This window comes from Amblyomma americanum, chromosome 5 (assembly GCF_052857255.1).
Source record: "Amblyomma americanum isolate KBUSLIRL-KWMA chromosome 5, ASM5285725v1, whole genome shotgun sequence".
Taxonomy (NCBI): domain Eukaryota; kingdom Metazoa; phylum Arthropoda; class Arachnida; order Ixodida; family Ixodidae; genus Amblyomma; species Amblyomma americanum.
Genome location: NC_135501.1, coordinates 40564069 through 40589443, shown reverse-complemented (window position 1 = coordinate 40589443; position 25375 = coordinate 40564069). Strand labels below are relative to the sequence as shown.

Sequence of the window (25375 nt, the reverse complement as noted above, 5' to 3'; positions counted from 1 at the left end):
GGAGTCGGACTGTTTGTTATGCGAGGACTGCTTCCTGGAGTTCGGAATGTGTGTTGAAAAGGCCAAGAGCGTGAAGTTTTTCCGTTGAGGCGGTGGGCGGAAGATTAAGCGCCGTTTTGTATGCCCCTCTTATGATGGTGTCAATCTGTTGCTCTTCCTGTTTCATGGTCTTGTGAAAAGGAAGTCTGTATACGTCATTCATATTCAGGACTGGACTAGCGCTTGGACTAATCGCATTGTGTCCTCTTCTCGCACGCCTTGGCTATGTTGGGTGATAAGACTAATCGTGTGGGTTATTTGAGCAGCGGTTTTGAGCGTTCGAATGGTGTGGGTAGCCTTGAGGTTGCTCTGGATCTGAAGTCCACGTATCCGGATAAGCTTGAGCCACCTCCTTTATGGGCTGCCCTTTTATCGTAAGGTTGATCGGGACCGGTGATCTTGTATCGTGGATTATGAACCCGTATTACTTCGGACTTTTCCAGGGAGCAGTGAAGACCGCTTTCAGAGTCGAAATCTTCCACTACTTAATTGTGCTGCTTCCTGTAGCGTGGCTTCCTTTGGCCTAAGGAGCCCTTGGTGGCCCATTACAACGTGTATCCGATATTGGGGAGTGTTTGGAGTTGCTGAGCGAGCTTGAGCACCGCGTTGTTGATTAGCAGGGGTGGTATATGATACAGCCCTGCGGCGTGCCTTTGTTTGGCGTTTCTCGAGCCTTGGAGCGTTTGGCCTATGCCTATCATCGCTGTGCGTCCCGTGAGGAATGCACGTACGCAGGAAAAGACCTTTTCGCCAAAGTTAAGGTCGTGAAGCCTTGCTCCAAAGATGTCATCATGATCAGTTTTACGGAGTCAACGTGACCCATTGCGTGGGTGAGGACCGTCCAAGGTCACCGATCGAAGCGGAGATATCAGGGAACAGAGAGTAGTAGTTTATCGGGGTTTAACGTCCCAAAGCGACTCAGGCCATGAGGGACGCCGTAGTGAAGGGCTCCGGAAATTTCGGCCACCTGTGGTTCTTTATTGTGCACTGACATCGCACAGTACACGGGTCTGTAGAATATCGCCTCCATCGAAATTCGACCGTCGCGGCCGGGATCGAACCCGCGTCTTTCGGGCCAGCAGCCGAGCGCCATAACCACTCAGCCACCACGGCGGCTAGAGAGGAGTAGTGATGGGAAAGAATACAAGGGTGGATAAAATGGAAGGGACCTACGCTGTCGCGGACAGAAGAAGAAAAAGCGAGCGGCGGCCCGCTGCCGCGTGAATCTCGCACTATAAGAACAACGAAGGCCATAAGCCACGTTAACGGTCTAATCAGCTCTGTCCCCCCCCACCTCCCGAGCGGCCGCAGCTTTTAAACGAACGTTCTCGGTGAGGGAGCGCAGCCAAGATCCCCCCTGCGGCCGGCCTGGGAAATAACCGAAAAACCAGCGCGCGCCCATGGCGCAGCAGTGCGAGGGGTGATGCGGAGGGCGCCCGACGTTGGCGGAAACGTCTATAGTCGTGATCGCCGCTGAGCGAGAAACCGATCGGCAACAAAGCAAGAACGAGGAAGGGCGTGCGACGAAGGCCACGCAACGGCGACAACGCACAGGACCGTACTTGTGGAACTAACTGCCCCCTCGGATGAGGTTCGTGCTAGGAGGGCCACGCTGGAGAGAGCGTAGGAAGCGCGGGCGCGAAGCAGCCGCCAGCTCAGCGAGATTGTGCAACTAGGCCATAGACAAAATTCAGTTGTGCTCGCAGCCGAGCAGAACCCGATAGGTGGCAAAGCAAGACTGAGGAACGACGGCCCTCCACTACAATGTCCCTCTTCTTACATTCCCAGCTTCCATTCTTCCTTCACAGCGTGGTTGAGGCGCTCACTGAGTAGTACAACAGCTACTGCACCTATTGCTTCAAAACACATTTTTTTTTTGTCAGCAATCAGGCCCAAAGAGGCTCCATTAGCAGCCAGCTGAGCGTAATACTATTGATAATTTTTTGGGTACACTTCAGTGCCTTGTATTCACTCTAGCCATCTCAAATTGTGGAGTTTAACAAACCGAAGCGACACAAGGGCTACAAGGAGTGCGGTAGTGGAGGGTTAGACCAAGTGGGACCATTTAACATGCAGCGATATTGCATAGCACACGGGCGTTTTTGTACTGCACAATTATCAAAATACAGCCACTGCGGCTGAGACTGAACCCGTGACCTTGGGATTACCAGCAGAACTCCAAGACCACCGAGCCATCGCGGTGGTTTCCGGCCATGACGATGCACTGAATGAGACTCAATGGTGGGTGCTTTACAAAGCAAGCTTCATCATATCCGTGTAGCATGGCCCTTTTACCAGCCACCTCCACAAGCAATGTAGCATATAGCTACGAAAGCAGGCCCTGTGACAAAAGACAGTATTTTATTATGCAAAATGCCTCTTTAATGAAGTTGTTGTCGCTCGGTTGACTGAACAAGCGGAGCTTTGTGCTGAACACACAGCGGCCAGGTTTCCCTTGGCATGCCACTGGCACAAAAACTTCCTAGTTTGATCTTGCACAGTCCCTCGATATTCACAGGGCTGTGTCAGTGCTTCCAAACAAAATGTCCAGATTTGCTCACATTCGCCTCTCACATCAGGCTGAAGTGCTATAAATCCAGCCACACAGATCAGCACAAGACGTGCACCTCTCCACATGGGCAGCCATCCACTGCAAACATCATGCTGATGGTAAAAATTACCCACACATGGCAAGAACCAGCTACTTTACTTATGAGAGCCCACTTGAAGCCACGTGGTGATTTTTGTGGAGTAAAAGAAATAAACAGCCTTTGAACAAAGGCCCTCAATTGTTGGTAAAACTGTGCTAAAGCATATAGTGTGACAATTCCAGTAAGAAATGCAAACAAAAAGAGCAAACTTTATGTGAGTAGTCCGTGAAAGAAAAATAAAAAATGCTAGAACGTGCAGCACTTGTGACGGTTTCCAGAGTGTTGGCACAAAAACGAAAGGAGAGATACATATAAAGTGGTGTGTAAGTCACTGAGATTCACAGTTATGCACATACATGACCAATGAATCCTATATGAGCAAGACAGACGCCAGAATAAAATGCAGCTGTCACAACCTCCATACACTTATAAAGCAGCCATCAGTAATATGTACAGCAGTTCAAAATTTGTGCGAGGGAATGCCTGGTTGTTCCTGTTCACATAACATTTAGATCTTGTGCAAATTGCCTGCATTCAACACTGAAACACTAACCTGGTGCTACATTTCGTAGCTTCGGACCTACAATGTGTAATTTTGCTTATCTTGGCCATCACAATCTCAGATTTGTTAGGGTTGATAATATCATAGGCCTACAATGTAATCAGTTTCGTTTGGCTGAAGAGTCCGAAGCTCTTACTTGTAGAAAGTTGCTAAAGTTGCCCTTACAACAAAAATGTAGCATTAACATTATACTTGCCATGGAAGGGTGATCTAAAACGTCTTCAAAAGAACGAAAACAAGGCTCCCGATTGTAACTTCTTATCCCTAAAACAAACGCCAAGAATAGCAATTTCTGGCCTGTTTACACTTAAAGAGAATGACAAAATGAACAACATCCACATATTCAGCAATAATATGCGAGATCTTAACAGAGGGCAAAAAAAATGGCATAAAACCTTCAAGTCCGTCATCACACAAGAAGCAGGTGGTGAAAAATTCTGACCCATCAAGGGGCGCACCCTGAAAAATGATAACAAATCAAAAGTGATTGCCATAAATCAATTCCAGAGGTCAACTGTTTAAGTGTACTCTAGCAGCTTGTTGAGAACATCCAAGCAGTTTTGCTAGATGAAGGCCTACAAGAAATTATAATTTTGTCATAAGCAGCCCAGCTGTTTGTAAGTACAGTCCAACCAAGCCTCATGCATAGTACTACATAGAATTTTCCAAATACAACAGCTACTAGCATGCAGTTTTATCATACATCTCGATACAACTACTGTGAACAAGGCATTCAGCCTTAAAAAAACTAACAAGATGACAGCAGTCGTATTACAATAATGACAAGGGCATTTCAGGCACTGTGACATGTTTCTCAGACAGCAAGCACCTAGTACACAAATTAGTACGCAATTTCATGGTATACGAAGCACTAAATGTGTTCTTCCGAAATCGATGTAACTGCGCTGCACTGCAGTTAATCCTTCGTATATTCGCTGACACGATTACCACAATAAAAATCGCAATGCATCTACCTAAAAACTTGACACAGATCTCCACTGTTTGGTAAATACTGAACAAAAAGAGTCTTTTTACATTGCACAACTCTCAGATATGGAACACTCAAAGCTTCCACTCACTTACGCATAGAAAGGTGGCAGCATACTGGGTGCAGTTTTGACAGCACTGATTCCTTGAAAAATTCACCGGAAGTGACAGCAAGCACATCATAAATACGACTGATTATATACTCTAATGGAATGCACCAAACTTATCTTAATTTGTGCAAGAATCGGCTGAATGTTCAAAGGCCTGAACCAATGACGTGCCAGAAAATACATTTATCACTCGCACAGGTTTCTTCACACAACCAGATTGCGAAAAAAAAAAAGATCACAGATGTTAGCATTAGTGTCCCCATTGGCCGCTGCTGCTGCCAACAGGTTCCAACCATGGGTGAGTTCACCAATCACCGTCCGAGATGCCGTACCCCCTATTCACTCTCCCGAACAAATCCAGCAATCAGTGTGACAATCAGTACCTCCTCTCCACACTCCTGATCCAATCCAGCGATCACAGTGTGATGTGCCTTATGCCCTCCCCACGCCCATCAATCACGATTAGGGGCTACGGTTGTCACCTATCCGCTTCCCTGTCCCCTGAAAATGGAGAGGAAGACGTCCCTCTCTGCTTCCTCTCCACCAAGGTTTCACAGGCCAATGCTGGTTACTTTTTGTGATAATGGTCATTCTGAAGCCTGTTTCATATGCAAGCGAAAACGCTAAGGAATTCTGCCGCCGCGGCGCAAAAACCTGCTTTGAGTTGTTGCGATGATGAGTGGCGAGGTTCCAACAAGTTGGAAATTTTCGCTGCGATGCACTGCTCAATCGCTCATTCGCTTGAATGTGAACCAGCCTTAATGCTAACACAGAAAAGCTGAACCATTTACAGCAGAACCCGAATTATTAGGAGAGTACTGCATGAAAGAGAGAAAGAAAAGAAAAGAAGGCTGGGAGGTTAATCAGGCAACGTGCCCAGTTGGCTACCCCACACTTGGCTAGAAGGTTTGAAGTATAAATTTGTGTGTGCTTCTCTAGAAACGCTGCCCACTTCATGATGCCTAGCACGCAACTGGCTACGTATTTTCCGGCGCAATTACAGGATACCTAGTCTGTGACCGCTAACTTGCTAGGAGAGAACTGCAGGTGAAGGAAGTTTACCTTTCCTTACAAGTCCAAGGTGACCCTACACAGCCCGAGGCTCCACACATATATTTCTGGAGTGTAAAACCAGGTATCCCACCTATGTTATCCACAGGTACCCCCCCCCCAGAATACCTAGCTTAGCATACATGCCATTACGCCTAATTCACAAAACAAAATAACTTAAGACGAAATAGAGGCCTGAAGGAATTGCACTACTCTTGCACATCTACTATTCTGACGTACTCCGAAAACTGCTTTCACAACCGATCAAAACCCACCAGCAATACTGACATGCATGTGCCTAGCCAAATCTTATTTGCCAGCATTTGCTCTGCGGTCACCGAAGCAAAGTAGATGAGAACCTCATAGAATTGCAAACTGAATGCGCTTTTTTCTCTCGTCTTATGCAAGGCAAGACTGAAGGCGAGATGCACTTTGAATTTAAGGCCCATTTTGAGAAAAGGCTCCTCTATTATACGGGGTACTTTCAGTTCACTGTTCTACTTAAAGTTCTGCACCAGAGTTTGCACGGACTTGCAATGCTAGTTTTCTGGCAGGAAACAAGAAAACTCCAGCCAGGAGCTTTTCTTCTTAGTTCCTGTCATTCTGGGCACAACTCAGTCACACAAAACTGGCATTTGCTTAACGACAGTCGGTCAACTGGTACTGTTAACTGCCTCCATCAGGTTTAGTTGTTTCGATAAATGGTAAATGCAGAAGTTGCCAAGCCACAGCAATGATTGTTTTTGTGAAAAAAAAGAAAGGTTGACAAACGCGAGGAAGATGACACATGAAAGCAGCTATGCAAGCAGCTGCTGAGGGAGATGTAGCTGTAGCCTTTCAGTGACCTTGAAGTGCAATCAAAAGTGAAGCTGCTATGGTTGACAGCAGCAGTGAATGTTGCAGTTGTGCTGGCAACAAGACAAGCGGATATGATGTGCCGTGTCCTGAAAAGCTAAGCCACAGCACCCCGGGTCACCTGCAGCTCACTCGCAACTGCTTTGCACGTAAGGTGATGGTGCACTACCTCCAGCCAGATAAATGTGCTACAAGTCTGCAGGGAAGGCAAAGTAGCAGGCTCCCACTGATCCAGCCTTTCTGCACACCGTGAGAGATGATACAACGCTTGAGAGATTAACAGCACAAGGCTGAAAAAAAAAAAAAAAACGAGTGTGGGGCACAGCACGAGGCCTCAACAGGACGTGGGAATAGGTGAGACACTGACTGGGACCTGTTGCTCTGTGGCCACTGTTCCGCGTTTCATCTTAGCACAGCTGTTGTGCCCACAAGCCTGAACGCCAGTTCCCACACGGTGCGGAAACAGGCACTTAAAATCCACGCGACTTCTGTGCGGCCACAAACTCGGGGTAGTCGATGAAGCCATCCTTGTTGCGGTCGTCCATCTGGAGGATGGGGTCGATCATGGCCAACAGCTCCTGGTCCGTGAAAAGCTTGGTGGTGCCATGCGGGGTGGGCTGCTGCTGGCCTTGCTGTGCAATGTGCTTGCTCTCTTCCACTGCAGTGTGCAGAGCAGGTGCATTGTATTAATGGTTCCCAATCCCCTGTCACCTAACTACTGTCACAACACCCCTGGCATCACAGCTGGGCAAAAAATCCACCCGTGAAACCACTGCATAAAAGAGACACAAAATATGGCGACGCTTAAGTCACCTTAGAAGTGGATTCCGATAGCATTAGATTTCACATCTGTCGCAGCCTCTGGTGCAACCTCTGCATATGCTTGTGCTAGTTCCTTTGCAATTCTCGGTCCATCAACCACCATATTCAGACTGTTAGCTGCAGGAGCAGGTATCCACTATGCTGTGAAGCTGCTGACAATTGCATACACCATTGGTTTTTATTTTTTGAATTTTGATTTCGATTCTTTATCTATAGGATCCTGTCTAGAAACTAGGTTTGGTTTTATAGGGTCCCAATGAGAGTCAGGTTATGGGAGACGACGTACTTGGAAGACTCCGGACAATTCTGACCACCAGGGGTTCTTTCACGTGCATTGACATTGCACAGGACACGGGCCTCTAGCATTTCACCTTCACTGAGATGCGACCGCTACGACCGGGATCAAACCCAGTTGTGTTTTCTTTCTGGTCAGCAGCCAAACGCCATAACCACTGAGCCATCACGACGTAGAAAATGCGTTGCTCACGACCTGGTGGGCAGGTAGTGATGACGTCATGAGGTCATGTGACCCCTCTCGACCAATCATTAATTGCCACCTCCCACAGTGGGCACGCTGCTCAAAATCTGGCAGCCACAAGGTCACGTGACCTCTCCCTCTCTAGATCAATCAGCAAATTTCCTCTCGGTCATCGCCAGAGTTTTGGTGTGACATCATCTCTAACGCTATTGCATTAAAAGTGCCTCAGTCTCACCGTGCCAGTGAATGAGGGACTTGATGAGCTCAAGGCCATCGAGCTTGTTGTTGTCGTCGTTGTCGTGCAGCTTGAAATAGTGGAACTGCAGCTCCTCTTCGCTCATCTTGCTCATGTCCTGGTTGGGACCCAGCATCTCGCTCAGGTGCTCCTGGATGTGCCTGCACAGCAGATAGTGGCCAAGGGGGTCAATGAGTTTGGCCTGCTGCTGCCTTTACTCACCGAAGCTTGAAGAAGCACCTTGGCAAAGAATGTTGTGTCAACACTCAGTTTTGCTACATGCGACATTTGCCACTATGCCCCTGCTGGCATGTTTCACGAAATATAGAGTACCAGGGCCTTGAACTGAATGTTCTAATTTGTGATTTCAGTGTTAAATCTAGCATGTTTAGTAATAACCTTCAACAGCCCCAGGGCATCATTCTTGCTCCTAGGGGGCAAGACAAAGGTATGCACTCAAACATCGTGTAATTTATCAGCTTTACAGAGAATCTACAGACAACTGCTTCCTCTGCCGTAAGTGCAATCAACAACTGCACGGCATCAAGCTGGTGCACACAGGATGCATCCAACCCGCACGACCAAGATCAGGGACTTACCACCTCCGGAAGTGAGCGCTGATTACCTAAAGCAGCTGAAGCAATTGTGGTGTCCAGTTCCAATGATAAGCGCGACTGCATCAGCTGTCAAGACATCAGAAATGCGCTCAATTCAGCAACTCTATTTCCTATCACTGGCAACGTGGCCAATGACCCTGCCGACAAGACTGAAGAACTCGCAGCCTCAAAGGCACCCCACTTCTGGATCGTGAGTTCCTTTGAATAATGTGACAGCAACCTAAACTTGGCCACAGTTGCATAGCAGCTGTGCTCAAAAGCAGTGACAATGAACCTGCCCCCCTACCCTGTCAATGAGCCCAGGCATATATTATTGGGACAAATATGATGGCTTTGCTCGCACTTATTGTTCATGTTTTCGGCGTGCTGCGCTTATACTTCTACAGTAGAATCTCAATGATACAATCCCGGCTGATATAAATTCGTATAATTCCCTGGCCAAAGTGCACTGTGTGCAATTCGCAGAAATTCGGATGCTAAGAACAACCCCCTGCCCAACTGCAGATGACACGAACATGCGAGCTGTGACAGCACCCTTGAGCACCAAGCACTTCCTGTCCATACATCGGTGCTGCCGGGATCACCAGTCGCGCAGTGTGCACTGTGAACAGTGAGCGGCTGCTTGCAGGTGTAAGTAAACTTTCAGCCAGAGACAGATTGGCGTAAATTCTGCACAAGAATTTTTGTTACTTTTGGATGGTACGAATATTTTTTGTGCCCCATGAGATTTGTATGATCGTGATTCTACTGCAGTTCATAAAAGCGATTTACCCAACAATGGAGAGATTCGGGATCTCAAGAGCAAACGCCACAGATGGTCTGAATGCACGACCGCACTTCTCTCTGGAAAAGAGTGCCACAGCTGCTTCTGCCACTTCTACCAATTGGCGAGCACTTCTGGAGATCAGCGACCCTGTTCTCTTGTTTCAGCCAAAAGGTGCGCACCAGAAGTGGCAGCCCCAAATAGGCTCATTTCAGAATATGTTCACAAGAACTGGAAATGAAAGAAAACAACTCAGACCAGGGTGGGGCTTTACGGGTCACTCTAGGAAAGGGCAACTGGTGGGGGCAGGAGTCACAGGCATTTCTTGAACTTTTTTGGATGAAAATGAGCCTTCAGCATGGTTTTCCTATGCAAAATTTCTTGCTTGGAGGGGGGGGGGGGGCAAACCCTCCCTTTCTCCTTAAATCCACCCCTCCGTCAGATGCATGAAAAAATGCACAGCCCTAAGCAATGTAAGAGAAAATGTGAAACACTTATTACGAAAGTTTAAAAAGCTTCTAAAAATCAGCCTTTTCTACCTAGCTACTGCCAACTGCAAACACAGAGACTGTAAGCTTCAAAGACAAGACAAACTTCATTGCTGCAATTTGTACAGGTGGGCATCATCCGCTGAAACCTACCAAACATGACAAAAAAATCGTTTATGGCGATTTAATGTCTCACAGCAACTCAGGCTATGAGGGAGGCCGTAGTGAATTAAGGGCGCCGGAAATTTCGGCCACGTGGGGTTCTTTATGTGCACTGGCATCACATAGAAAAAAAAGCTTCGTCTCCGCTTGTGCGCTGTTGTGCCCGGACAACCAGCCCGGTTTCCACATTTACAAGTTGCACAAATTCTCCTGCGAACGCCCTTGGACAGGCCCCTTGGACTAGCCCGGTGCTGCGCCGCAAGGCAACAGCGCCCTAACACTCCCTGGACAAGCTATGATGCTGCGCCGCTACGCAGCGGCGCCTTATGGAGAAGCATCGCCGAGCAACATGTCCGAACGTGTTGCAACATTGCTAGACAGCCAGGCGCCGGTTCCCTTTCCCCCTGGGAGTCACCGCGCGCGGCAAACTTGAAGCGGGTGGCCAGCGCGGTCGCTGGTTGGACCTCTCGGACGGCTGTCAAGTGCTCGCTTTTTATTGGTGCGTTTGTGTGACGACCGTTTCTCGGGGCTATATAAGCCCCAACGCTGCCGCCTAGAGAGGACTGCGGACTCCGATCTTCCGAGCTCGTGCTGAGTGTGCCGCTCCCGAGTGGAGCGTGTTGTGTGACGCGTTGGAGCCTCGCCGGACGTCACCGTGCAAGAACAGTCGCGTTTGCTGCTAGCTCTCGGCCCCTGTGCCGATCTCGTCCTGTATAATGCTCTGTACATAATGTATAAAATCCCTTTCGTTGTTCTCATCGACGCCTGACTCGGAGTCTTCGCTACCGACTGAGAGCTGGCAACGCTCTGTCACCAAACGGGTGACGAGCGTTACGGGACCACCTTAAAGTCACAACATAGGATGGCAGCTAAGGGATTGACCGGCATCAGCTACCTCGGCGCGGTGAGTGCCTGAAGTCTACCTCAAACACCAGACTTTCTCTGACACAGGTTATAGTAGCTTAGAGAAGGACTTGGTGTAGCATTGCGTTAACCTTGTGTGTTTCAAGCCTAGTAAGAGTGTTTTGAAAACCAAGGGATGCTGAGGGTGTAAACTGGGCAGTGTGTGAAATACTTGCGCGTGTCTTACTAGTAACGTTATAGTAGCGTACGGCAAGTATATTCAAAAAGGGTAAACAGCAAGAGGGCAGTGTGAACGATGGAGAAATACAAGGTCAAAGATCTTCTCCAAATTTGTGAGGAGTTGGGCTTAGCAAAAAGAAAGAATGCGATCCTTGAGGACATGAGGACTGGGGACGTAACGGCTGAGGAAGCCGAAGAGGCCTGGGCGGATATCAATGAATGGTGGGAGCAGCAGGAAAAACGTCGTGAGGAGGAAAGGGAAGAAAAACGTCGTGAGGAGGAAAGGGAAGAAAAACGTCGTGAGGAGGAAAGGGAAGAAAAACGTCGTGAGGAGGAAAGGGAAGAAAAACGTCGTGAGGAGGAAAGGGAAGAAAAACGTCGTGAGGAGGAAAGGGAAGAAAAACGTCGTGAGGAGGAAAGGGAAGAAAAACGTCGTGAGGAGGAAAGGGAAGAAAAACGTCGTGAGGAGGAAAGGGAAGAAAAACGTCGTGAGGAGGAAAGGGAAGAAAAACGTCGTGAGGAGGAAAGGGAAGAAAAACGTCGCGAGGAGGAAAGGGAAGAAAAACGTCGTGAGGAGGAAAGGGAAGAAAAACGTCGCGAGGAGGAAAGGGAAGAAAAACGTCGTGAGGAGGAAAGGGAAGAAAAACGTCGTGAGGAGGAAAGGGAAGAAAAACGTCGTGAGGAGGAAAGGGAAGAAAAACGTCGTGAGGAGGAAAGGGAAGAAAAACGTCGTGAGGAGGAAAGGGAAGAAAAACGTCGTGAGGAGGAAAGGGAAGAAAAACGTCGCGAGGAGGAAAGGGAAGAAAAACGTCGCGAGGAGGAAAGGGAAGAAAAATGTCGCGAGGAGGAAAGGGAAGAAAAACGTCGTGAGGAGGAAAGGGAAGAAAAACGTCGTGAGGAGGAAAGGGAAGAAAAACGTCGTGAGGAGGAAAGGGAAGAGAAACGTCGCGAGGAGGAAAGGGAAGAGAAATGTCGCGAGCACGAATTTAAAATGAAAGAGTTGGAGGCCCGAATTAGCTCGCTGGCGCCTAGTCTCGCTTCTAACGGTCCAAGAATACGCGATCAACTTCCACCCTTTGTCGTCAGAGAGGATATGGCCAAATACCTCGTAAAATTTGAGCATGTGTGCGAACGGAATGGCATTGAGCGATCCCTCTGGGCACAGAATCTGTTAGCCTTGCTTCCTGGGGAGGCATCGGACGTAATAACTTGCTTATCGAAAGAGGCGTTCGAAAGCTACAGTGACGTGAAGGAAGCGCTACTGCGGAAGTACAAATTGTCGCCCGAAGCTTTCCGGCAGAGGTTCCGGTAGGCAAAAAAGGGCAGGGAGTCGAATGTTGACCTCGCGTTTCGTCTAAAAGCCGACCTGGTGGAATGGCTGAAGGGCGAAGAGGTTTTCGACGACCGCGATAAAATCGTCGAATGCATCGCGCTAGAGCAGTTCTACCGTTGCATTGATGAGGATGTCAGGCTCTGGCTGCAAGATAGGTTAAAGGAGGTTAAGCTAAGCAAGGCAGCAGAGTTAGCGGAAGAGTATTACACCCGCCGCAGCTTGCACAGCAGGGTAGTGCGCGTAGAAAAAAACCGATAGGAGAGATGGTTTTTCCAGGAAGTCCGACGAACAGAAGCAAATTACCCGTCGCGAGTCTCGGAAAGACGAGTCCCTTACCAAAGAAACGGTAAGGGAAGGACAGAATGCATCTCAGAAGGCTAACGATGGTCCCAAGCAGCGAAACGATGCGGCGCGTTCTTTTGAAAAACGGACGCCGTTAACCTGCTACAACTGCCAAAAGCAAGGGCACATCGCGGCGAACTGCCAAGAGAAAATTGCTTTTGCAACAATACGGGAAACAAACAAAAACATGTGACTATTGGAGCCATATATGCAGGAAATTATGGTAAATGGCAAGAAGTGCAGAGCACTTCGGGACTCGGCAGCAACTATGGACGTTGTCCACCTGTCTTTCGTCTCCTCGAGTGATTTTACGGGAGAATGCGCTTGGATACGGCAAGTGGCCGAGGAGGAGAGTGTCTGTTTGCCGATCGCAACAGTTATCGTTGAAGGAGAGTTCGGGAAACTTAACACAGAAGCCGCTGTGTCTGCCGCCCTCCCGAAGCATTTTCCCTACCTCTTCTCAAATAGCTCGGAGCAGCTGCTGAAGGATCAGGGCAAATCATTCTTCGCTGACGTGGCGTACATGGCCCTCACGCGATCCAAAGTGCGTCAGCTGTCGAAGGAACTTGACTTGGCGGCGGTGAGCGAACAGCGGGGCGGCAAATGGACCGATCAAGGTAATTTGAGTGGCGAGCAGGCACGGGAGATGCAGAGCTCGGAGGCTGGCCTGGGCGAGCGTGGCCTGGAAGTTACAGGGAATGACACGTGCAGTGCTAGTCGCGATGTAGACACGACGCCGCAGTTAGGTGATGCGGGCTCCACACTCTCTCCAGTTTCCGCCAGCTGGCAGGAGCTAGCTGCAGTTGAAAAGGAAACTGATTTGTGAGCAGCAGGAAGATTGCTCCATAGCCGACCTGATGAGAAGCGTCAGACTGGGGGTGGAGAAAAAGAGGGTTTCATTTTACGAGAAATCTGGCTTATTGTACCGCTGCTACACGGATAAGCAGGGTCGCAAATATGAGCAGCTTCTGATTCCTCGGAAACATCGCCGTCAGTTACTGGAACTCGCGCACGAAAATCCGTGGGCTGGGCACCTTGGCTCAAAAAAGACCAAGGCTAGAATGGCTCAGGAGTTTTATTGGCCGTATTGTTGGAAGGATATCGAACAATTCGTGCGCTCTTGCGACACCTGCCAGAGAGTCGGCAAATCCACTGACAAGTGGAAGGCACCGATGAAATTGTGTGCCAGTCATAACAGAACCCTTTCGGCGACTGGTAATCGACATTGTAGGTCCTCTGCCAGAGTCAACGAACGGTTGTAGGTATGTTCTGACCGCCCTGTGTGTCGCGACAAAGTTCCCAGAGGCGGTACCTCTTAAGGAGCTAAATTCCTCACAGGTCGTAGACGCTCTGCTCTCAATGTTCGCACGCGTGGGGTTCCCTTCCGAGATTCAGTGCGACAGCAGCATCTTCACCAGCTGCCTAACTTCTACTTTTATGGAAAGATGCGGCATTAAAGTGGTGCACAGTTCTATCCATCACCCACAGTCTAACCCAGTAGAGCGAATGCACTCGGTGCTGAAGCGAATATTGAGAGCCCTGTGCTTTGAGCGTCATTGTGACTGGGAGGCCTGCATTCCCGCAGCTATGTTCGCCTTGAGATCTGCTCCCCACGAGAGCACAAGCTTTAGCCCCGCGGAGCTTGTATATGGCCGGAGCCTAAGAACTCCGCTGCACATGCTACGAGAGTCTTGGGAGGGCAGTGACGACGACCCAAATGTAGTCTCCTATGTCCTCGACCTCCACCAGAGGCTCGGGAAAACAAAAGATATTGTAGAGAACCACATGAAGGCGGCGCAAACCTTGTCAAAGGAATACTACGACAAGTCAGCAAAAAAACGCACTTTTGAAGTGGGTAGCCAAGTGATGTTGCTGCGACCGTCGAAGAAAAACAAGCTCGAGGTTCACTGGGAGGGGCCCGCAAAGGTTGTATAGAAGCTTTCTGATACCAACTACGAAGTTAAATTAGGGAGAAGGCCGAACAAAATTTATCACAGCAATTTGATGAAACCATACATTCAGCGTAACGCGATTGTAAGCATGACGGTAAATGCTGCCGATGAGGAAGGGGCCGAAATCCTGACGACGGCTGACATGAAAGAATGTGGTTTAGAGCTAATGTTGGAACACCTTACGTTGGACGCACGTCTAAGTGTCGCCCAAAAGGAGGACTTAAAGGGAATCGTTGCAGAGTTTAAGGAGGTTTTTTCGAACCGTCCGGGAAGGACCACGGTCCTAGAGCACGACATCGAGTTAACATCTGAGCAACCGATCCGCAGTAAACCGTATCGTTGTTCACCCGCGCAGAAAAAAATCATGGCTGAGGAGATTCAGCGCATGCGTGACTTGGCGGTTGTCCCAAGTGAGAGCGATTACACATCGCCCCTGATACTCGTCCAGGTTCCGGGAAAAGATCCGAGGCCATGCGTCGATTATCAGCGTTTGAACGTGATAATTAGAGATCAGACATACCCGATACCAAACCTGGAAGAAAGGGTAGAGACGGTGTCGAAGTCAAATTATATATCTACCCTGGACCTCGTGCGAGGCTATTGGCAAGTACCCGTTACGGAACGGGCTAGCCGCTGCGCCGCATTCGTTTCCCCGTTTGGAACGTTCCGCCCACTCATGTTGAGCTTCGGACTCAAAAACGCGCCGTACTGTTTTTCTAGCCTGATGGACAGAGTGCTGTATGGTTTGGGCGAGTTCGCCTTACCGTACCTAGATGATATTGCCATATTTTCGGACACTTGGGAAGCACATCTGGAGCACTTGCGTGACGTATTGAGCAGGTTGAAAGAGGCAGGCTTTACGGTGAAACCAGCTAAATGTCACCTAGGTTGCGGTGAAGTGACTTACTTGGGCCATGTGGTAGGGCGCGGCCGGCGTAGACCTTCCGACATCAAAGTAGCCGCTATTGTGAACTATCCCCGGCCAACCACTAAGACGGATATAAGGGCCTTTTTAGGTTTAGCTGGATATTACCAACACTATGTGAGAGACTTCTCTGACCTTGCCAGCCCGCTAACGGACGCGCTTCGGAAGTCTGAGCCCGTTAAGGTGACGTGGGACCCGAAAAAAGAAAATGCGTTCCAAATGCTGAAGCGAGCATTGAGCTATAAGCCGGTTCTGACGGCACCAGACTTTTCGAAAGGTTTCATCATTCAATGTGATGCGAGTGATCGTGGCATGGGAGCGGTGCTATGCCAAGAAGATACTAGTGGTCATGAACGACCAATTTTGTATTTGAGTCGCAAACTAAGTTGTAGGGAAGAGGCATACAGTACCTCTGAGAAAGAGTGCGCCTGCGTTGTGTGGGCAGTGCAGAAGCTGGCTTGTTATGTCTCCAGTTCTAAGTTTATTGTGGAAACGGACCATTGCCCTCTCACTTGGTTAAGTAACATGTCGTCTAAAAGTGGCCGTTTGCTGAGGTGGAGCATGACCCTCCAGCAGCACAACCTCGTCATCCTTGGCGACAACGCTGTGAGCAGCGATCCTGGCCCGGTGAGTGGAACCTGGGCACGTGAAGCTGCCTGGCGTCCGGACACTGGACGTGAACTTCGAAGAGCCTGACGAACGTGCGCGCCTGGCATCCGAGCCACGTGGAAGCAGCTCGTCTTCCCGGCGCCTTATCTGAGGGCGGGGATGCTGTTGTGCCCGGACAACCAGCCCGGTTTCCACATTTACAAGTTGCACAAATTCTCCTGCGAACGCCCTTGGACAGGCCCCTTGGACTAGCCCGGTGCTGCGCCGCAAGGCAACAGCGCCCTAACACTCCCTGGACAAGCTATGATGCTGCGCCGCTACGCAGCGGCGCCTTATGGAGAAGCATCGCCGAGCAACATGTCCGAACGTGTTGCAACATTGCTAGACAGCCAGGCGCCGGTTCCCTTTCCCCCTGGGAGTCACCGCGCGCGGCAAACTTGAAGCGGGTGGCCAGCGCGGTCGCTGGTTGGACCTCTCGGATGGCTGTCAGGTGCTCGCTTTTTATTGGTGCGTTTGTGCGACGACCGTTTCTCGGGGCTATATAAGCCCCAATGCTGCCGCCTGGAGAGGACTCCGGACTCCGATCTTCCGAGCTCGCGCTGAGTGTGCCGCTCCCGAGTGGAGCGTGTTGTGTGACGCGTTGGAACCTCGCCGGACGTCACCGTGCGAGAACAGTCGCGTTTGCTGCTAGCTCTCGGCCCCTGTGCCGATCTCGTCCTGTATAATGCTCTGTACATAATGTATAAAATCCCTTTCGTTGTTCTCATCGACGCCTGACTCGGAGTCTTCGCTACCGACTGAGAGCTGGCAATGCTCTGTCACAAAACGGGTGGCGAGCGTTACGGGACCACCTCAAAGTCGCAACAGCGCATGGAGCACTTCCAACAGCTTCACTGCCATGGTGCCATGCTGACTAAGCCACTGCTTGAGACAAAATGTAAAACAAAACTCTGCACAAGTAAAAAAACCAGCTGCTTAAACCCATTTCACAAGAAGTCACGCAATGAGTGCTGCTCCTTAAAACCATGGCCAACAAAAATGGCTGAACATTAACATCTTCTTCCCACTGGTCACCCACCACCTCTTTCCTGCAGCATAGCTAGCTCTAGATTGTGATCATTTTGCCAGAGCCCCCTTTTTGTCAAATGTCTGATGCGTGACCTTTAGTGTTCAGGCCAGAACAGTGTGCACACTGAATGACAAGTCGACACAATAAGCACTGGTTCTTGCCAAATCCACTTATGCCTATCAAGCAACCAACTGTCCCAGCTGTGGCGGCACCATGCTCTTTCTGTTTAATTTTTTTTTCTTTGCAAGCAGTGTTCTGTTATATTTTATTCTTTATACCACCTAGTAAGGCCCTATACCAGTGAGGTTCAGAATGTTTTCAATGAAAGAAATGAATAAGTGCAAGAATTATGTTGCTTTTCCAATAAGATTGTATTGCTTTCTTCTTTGCTGTCATCCGCTCTTCTGCATGAGCATCCCAAGCACCAGCTAGCTTTCTCAATCTCTTTAAAGCACTGCTATTTACATGATGATGCAACAACCTGACCACAAAGGAAGAATAATGTAATTTTATTAGAGCACGTGGCATGCCTTTGCACATGGCTCTTGACTTTTTTTTCTTAAATATTTGAGATTTTTAATACGCACCAAATCTTGCTACATAGGTGTTTGTGCATTCCGCCTCCACCAAAGCATGGCCGCCACGTCCAGGAAGTAAACCCACGCACATGCACTCAGCAACACAGCGCCACAGACACTGAGTCGCGCAACCATAAAGTCTTGCAAAGATTGCGAATCGTCGACAACTTACGCCCGGTCCTGAACATGCGACTTCTCCCGAATGAAGCTTCCACCAGGGGCAACCTGAGGACCTGCTCCTCCCAGCTGCTGCTGCTGCTGCTGGGGAGGCATTCCCATCTGCTGCGGGACCATGCCGGGTTGCTGCTGCTGGGGTGCAAAGCTGTGAGGCACGGGCGGGAGGAAGCAGCTCAGCAACAATGCGAATGACTACACACAGACCTTTCCTTGGAAAGCACTATGGCAACACATGCAATGCTCCCAAGTCCTGCCCAGTGCAGAGGCAGTCAAAGCACTGACCTTCACATCTGGTGATGCAGGTAAGAAAAAATATGGGCCCCAACTCTGTTTGCCTAAGCCATGTAGTAACTGTAGTTACGTCTTGCTTCAGAATGCGATATCGCTCGTAAACTTCAGTCTGAACTAACAGGTTTACTGTATGCCCAAAGTGAAACAAACATTCACCATAGCGCTGGCTGGTCCTGGCAACATGAAGACCACATTTGGTGAGTGTGCCTGGTCGTTGATGAAGTTGATGGATGGCGCAGGAGCATCACATATGTACGCCTTCACCTTGTGCATTTGATTTTGTGCTGGCTCAACATGCGTGTTGTAATCCACAATCGTGCTTTCACTCTCACTAGTACTTTGCATTTATGCAACACTTGGAAAGCACAACACAAGGTTGCAAAAAGGTCTGCTAAGCACAGCCTGTGTGCCAGGAGAAACGCAACACAGGCGTGCAATTTTGATTTCTTCATTTCAAACTATTTTTACTCAGTATCCCCCTAAAAAAAATCCAAACAAAAGCCCTGAAGGAAGAGAGCAGTCTCACTTAAAGTGAGTGCTGACAGCATTTATGAAAACAAACGCAGGGTACATATCTAGGCATGTTCTTGGCACACCTGGCATCGATGATCTCTCACTCAATACAATGTTTCTGAAAGCAATGCCCGGCTCAGCATCCTCATGGGAGGTTAATAAACTCGTATCAACACCAGCGCACAAACAGCCTCAGTCATTGGTGAGAGCGAACCATAAGTACTTAATTGCAATTTTTTGCTCAATCACAGGCTTCCAATGTGACCATGGTTCTCTAAGGCTTATGCAAAATTTTCTCGAGCAACACAATCGTGTCCATCGAGACAACACGACAGCCCACACAGAAACAGCATTCAGAATGAGGCAGAGGGATACCAGTGCCACATTTTCCCTAGAAGCACATGGTTGATCACAGGTCCCCAAACCACAGGGCCTGCTTCTGAGCCTCGCAGTGGTGCATTTGATGTGTCTGGAGGGTGAGGAAGATCCGCATTCTCATCTACGAGGACTTTGGTAGCTTCACAAACACTGGTAAGGGCCTGACTGGTATATATTGCTTAAAAGTAGGCACTCTGGCCTGGAGGTTTTCGATGAGCCCTGCAGCCAAGAAGCATTGCTATGCCACACTTTTCTATGGCCTTGTGAGTAAGGCCTCAAGACATAACTTTTGTCCACCATGGAAGCAACTGCTCCTACAAAGAACCACTCACGTACAACTGCTGTAAAAAGTGTATCGAAAGCCATCTTGCAATAAAAAAAATACCACCATTTTGAACACAGGTTGAAATAATTCACGCAACCTATTTCTCAGAACGGAAATTCCACAACGTACCATTAAATCTAAAGCAACAAGCACAGGATGAGAAGCAATTTCTTCACCAGTCACATTTTATAAACTCTTGACAGTGGATGTAAGGTGCACACCAGATGACTGCATGAACACCAGGCATGCACACTGCTAGCAATGTGCACTTACCCTTGCTGCGGCATGCCAAACTGCTGGGGCTGCTGCGCCTGGCCATAGCCCACTTGCTGCTGCTGCTGCATAGGCACCTGCATTTGGGGTACCTGCATCTGGGGCACACCAGCCCCCTGCTGATGCATGCCAATCTGCTGGTGCATCTGCTGGTGCTGCTGCTGCATCTGCGCACTGCTGCGCCAGCTAAGCGCCAGGGCAACTAGGAGGGTCTCACACCACCGCATACCTGCAAAGCGGCATCGAGCCCACCATTTTACAGTGCACCCTTCACCAAAATGCGTGAAGAACGGGGCAGGAGGAAGTCGCCGAGGTGAACAAAGCGGGGCAGTGCCTCGGTACTCTTTCAACACTCCGCCAGGGGGAATACCAGGATACGATACTAGTTCTCTTGCCGGCACCAAAATAAGGCACCACCAATTTCTTCTCTGGTGCACTACAAGACAAGCGTGGAGGACAGGGCACTCATGGGGCACACTAACAACTAAATACAATGGGGAGTTGAGACAGCCGTGTGTTGGCCTCATTCTCTCCGCCTCAATCATGGCAAAGAAATTGCCCTATCAGCCACAGCCATGACAGTGTCACTAACCAATGTCACTGTGTGTGAGTCAGTTGGCAGCCAGTACTTACTCTGCACAGAAACCAAACATTTGAGTGCCTTGTCTTGGCCATGTACACAGACCCCTACATGTGAAGGCAATCACTGAAACCAAGGAATGCATTGAGGAATGTTTCTAACTTTTTATGATTTGTGGTGTTAAACAATGTAATCATTTTATGGCTGAAACATAACTGATTAAAAAGTTGAAGAAAAAACGACATGCTGCCAGTGGAATCTAAACCCACAATGCAACAAATTCGCGAAATTTGCGCTGCCAACTGAGCTATGGCAGCAGCTTTCAAATCTGCTTTCAGCGATATTTATTCTTCATGTAACCTAAAACCTTGAGTGTTCACTAACGCCACCCTTGGCCAAAGCGATGGACATGGTACAATCAATCAATCAATTAAATTCATTTTTCCAAAAAGAAGCCACCCTGTACATGTATGTCAAAACGAGCCCCTCATTTTCCTACCCAACACAGTCCTCTGTGGTCCTCAGAATTGTTAGAGGAAGACACCGGCAAGACCTCGCAGTATTCTGCCAGGCAGCATTGCACATCACTAATATAATAGGTACTAAGAACGCTATGTACAGTTCTTGCTTAATGTAGCAAATTTCATGTGCAAAAAATATCATCACAACGCAAGGTACTAACCACTATATGATCACAGCCCACAAACTATGATTTGAAACAAATAGTAAATTTGTTTGAAAGCACCATTTGCATATCCTTTTCCTGTTTAGTGCTACTAACTTGCAACACTATGCTATGCATTATTTAGTATTTATATACTCGCTATCTACATATCCCAGAGCTGTTGTTAAAGATGGTGTTCAGATGGATCTCCAAAAAGGAAAAATGTGCTTTAATCCGCCCTGGCCCCTCCCCCCATCTTGCCAGGTTGTGCAGTGTCACCACAAATAAAAAAAAGGAAAGCGAGCACAGTTAACGACAAGCTGGCCAATGCCTCCCAGAAAGCCACCTCTTATGATATGTTCACAAGTGCAGGAGGCGAGAGAAATTATGTGTGCCTGCCAAGGGGCACATACAGAAAGCAGGTGCGCCCAACTCAACACGCATGCTCACTTTTCTCGGCTAAAACGTCTCGATTTTCTTTCACACGCGCTATATGACGTACTTGCATCCCATGGCAAAACACAGTGATGATGGAAGAACCAACCGAACAGAGTCCCCCCCCCCATCGTGTGTTCATCTGTCGTCTTCTGCAGAATCCCGTGATCCAGCCATCGATAATAGTTTGCAGCGCATCTATTTATTTGTTTATCACTCACTAGATATCTAGAACCCTTGGGTAGGCTGAAGTCAACATGGCACCGGGCAGCCCAAGTGAGATTTCAGATATGACCAGGTACTAGTTTATGTACACGTGTGCCACTGCATACAGTTCTAACTTAATGATGTTGATTCAACACCTTGTTGGCACATTACATATTTGCTGAGCAATGGCAGGCCCAGCAAGCATAACTCATTACAATAAGAATTGACAGTACACAATTAGACACACGTATAAAACAACAACAAAGAGACAGCACAGACTTTAAATTGAATCTGCTTTTAAGCTAATAAAATCGCAGCTATGATGGTTACAGTTATTTGACTTTCGTGTCATGCAGGCACATCATGCACTGAATAAAACTGCAAATACCACAGATATGCTCGTACTTCGTAAGGATAATTCTGCACACCTTATCAGAGTAACTACCGGAACCAGGTCCCATGAATATTGCCTTTGGACACCATGAAGAAGGCAGAATGACTGCTTCTATTAATTATAATTAGCCTGTCTCTATGAATGAAAGTGGATATTGAAGTGCCTGGAATCGAAGGCTCACTTTGCGAAACGGTACCTGGAAGTCTGTATGCCTGATGTCTTCCGCGAGATGCAGACAGTTGTCAACCAAGAGGTGCAGTGAATAACAGAAAAGTATGAGGTTTTCCAAAAATGGAAGCTCTTCACTTCTTTCGACAAAAAAAAAAAGATTTAAGAGACCAACCTTCAAAATTCAGAACCCGCTGTTCTACACCCCAAGCTCTACCAAAAAAATGGTTCTTACCCAGGGGTTAAATATTAATCAAGGGAAACAACCCGGCACACAGAAGATGATTTTGTTGTTTAAAGAGCAGTGCACCTTCTTGATCAAGAAATCAAAGAAAACATCAGAGTGAATGTCATCAGCATGCTTACATGAAGGTGAAAGCCACCTCGTCACAAGACTATTTCTAAAGCTGAGTGTAAGGCTTGTGAGTTAATGCAAGAAAACGAAAATATGGCCATCCTCCTTGCGGACAAAGGAAATGTGCCCTTTATCCCCAACTGTTCTACATGCCACATAAAATTGACAGAATCTTGTGGATGCGGTGACCTATTCCAAGCTGACTAAGGATCTTGGTTTATGGGGGTTTAACGTCGCAAAGTGACTCAGGCTATGAGGGACGCCATAGTGAAGGGCTTGGGAAATTTGGACCACCTGGGGTTCTTTAATGTGCACTGACATCGCACAGTACACGGTCCTCTAGAATTTTGCCTGCATTGAAATTCGACTGCTGTGGCCGACATCAAACCGGCGTCTTTGAATGCTGTTCAGCTGCAGATCAATTTAACAGTTCAACAGGGAATGAATGGTAGCATTCCATTTTTAATCATCCTTATGAAGTTTGGCAGTCGCTTATCCCTCAGCATCCTCCCAAAGCAAACGCACCTAGGAAGATATGTGGGTTTTGAATCTGCGCATCCCGTGGCCCACAAGCAATCAATGCTTGCCGATACCACTAGGCAAGAAACATTTTCTCTCATCCTGTGAGCTTAGTGATGAATTCCATGTGGTTAAGAGACCTCGGGTGAAACAGGTCTCCAAGAAAACTTCGTCAGCAACATGAAAAGAAAACAAATGCACGCAAGCAGCACAGCAATCAAATGCAACAAAATATGAAGTGTGCTGCAATTCTGTATGTGCCACAAGTAGCGAAGCTCTGTCCCAAACCTGCCGAAAGCATAGTGCACACATTGAACATATGCCTGCAAGTAAGCTTCCAGCTGCATGGGTCAAGATGAAAACCTCGCTACTATGTGCCAAATTCCCTGGTGTGGTTTATAAGACACGGTGCAATGACTGCCCCTTAGTGTACACTGTGGAAGCTGGAAACTTCTCAACAACACATAGAAGAACGTCAAAACAATGTTAAGAAAGGCCATGCAAAAAACACGCACAGAACATATGCAGACTATATCAGACATGAAATAGACTGGGAGGAGGCAGCGATCATGAGAACAGAAAGGAGCGCTGAAGCTAGACTACTTGAGTCCTTATCGTCCAGACAACACCCAACAGGTCACCTAGCAGGACTGAAGGCACACTTCATTATATCTATGCACAAAGATTACAAAGATGATGAAGGTTATATTAGTCGCCTCTTTTCATGGCAGTCTTACTGTTAACACAGATTCAGTACGGAACCCAAGTTGCCAATTTCGACATGGTCATACACCCAAACTTCAACTCCCTAAAGCAATGTTTCAGGGTGAAGTAGATTTGCAATGACAGACTATTCTCTATCTCCTTAACTGTAGTCGTAGAGCCACAAAGGAAAGCTGCATGGTTTTCCAGATATGTATAGCTGAAGGAAAAATCATCCTGGAACTATGTGCTACAGGACCAAGCACGGCACTACCAGCAGGCTAAAGCAATTACAGCACTGTTATTATGCTTCGATTACAATGGTTTCAGAAGAATGTAGAGAATTCCTACAGAGCCAGATCATTGGTTGTGCTTACATGGATTTTAACTGTAGTTATTCACAATTCATGCACGCTGTACCCAGCATTACTCTTGCCTTTTAGCGGATGCGTTACACTTCATGCCTCTTAAGTAGCAAGTAAATCAGTGAAACCACCGAAACTTCATCCTAACATGTTAGGATGAACTCATACAGGGAACAAAATAGGAATGCATGCGATTCTTTCTAAATAAGCTACCAAAAGGTATTGCTGTTCGAACGCTAAACCATGCTGCAATGAAACTGGAATGTACAGGGCAGAGTCGGGCAAGGAGGTCAAGTAGATGAGTTCAGGGTGGCGCTTTTTCCCCTGGCCGGCACAACAGTGAGCAAACGATTACAACAGTTTGAAGGCTTCACTAAGTTCTTGGATTTATTCGGTTGAGAAACCCTACCTGTAATGCATGCAGAGCAAAAAGAAAAAAAAAAGGACGACAGACGAATATCCTCGTCCATATATATACCTGTCTTCGTACTTAGATTTTAAGCGACAAGAATAAGAAAACCTCGAAAAACAGCTTTTGCGAAGAAAACTCGCACAGGTGTCACCAAAAAAAAACTAATCTCAGGGGCGAAAACTAAACAAAAACGGCGGCTGTACCCGCACCAACCGGTGCGTGCATAAGAAAACGGCCGAAGGAAAGCTTCCTGGCGCCGCAGCAAAAGTCAGAAAATCAACCAATAATTGTCGCCGGAAAGAGAAACTGATTGTGGTGTCCAACGACAGTAACTAGGCAGCGTTTATTCTAATATCCGAAGGGATTAACCACGGGCAGCACAGATACGCGCAGTGACGAGCTCTGGGGAGTCGCGCGATGTAGTAAAGATCCGGGGTCCGAGATAACGCGCGCTTCTCCAAAGCTACAATCAAGAAATGACGGTTTCCACACAAGGGATGTTTCTGCCCCTTAGAGTTGGTTCCGCGGGATGACAGCGAGCCGGTTGCAACCCGAGCGGCGTTTCCAGCTGGCCAGGTCAGTTAAGGCCACGTGTACACGCGGGGGACGAGCGAGGAAAAAACGAGGACGACCAAAGATGAAAACCCCGCGGCAATGCCGGCGCGGCTGAAGGGGGGCTCACCTGTGACGTCTCGCGGATCGGTTTCGACACAGCTGTCCAGAACTCGCGATAGCGCGCTGACGCCGGGGGCTCGAGCTCCTCGATTGATGACAGCCGGCGCCGCTGGAGCTCACACACTACACGCGCCCGTCACCTTTTACACACGTCACACGGCACGCAGCAGCACACGCTCACGCGCGCTCCGTTCTTTGATATTGATTTTTTTTTTAAATAACGCCTACTGTT

General features: G+C 48.3%; 1 protein-coding gene and 2 pseudogenes across 1 annotated transcript; 2 read left to right on the top strand and 1 right to left on the bottom strand.

Moving 5' to 3' along the window:
• Positions 1-2383: 2383 nt before the first annotated feature.
• Positions 2384-25288, bottom strand: LOC144132397 (uncharacterized). The gene is made up of 5 exons (XM_077664781.1): positions 25151-25288; positions 19668-19896; positions 17883-18032; positions 7790-7950; positions 2384-6912 (listed from the first exon to the last, which is right to left on the bottom strand). Exons 2-5 carry the CDS (start codon positions 19892-19894, stop codon positions 6725-6727), a joined length of 726 nt encoding a protein of 241 aa, XP_077520907.1. The 5' UTR covers positions 19895-19896; positions 25151-25288; the 3' UTR covers positions 2384-6724.
• Positions 11894-12770, top strand: LOC144132395 (uncharacterized; annotated as a pseudogene).
• On the top strand, positions 12786-16833 carry LOC144132394 (uncharacterized; annotated as a pseudogene).
• Positions 25289-25375: the final 87 nt, after the last annotated feature.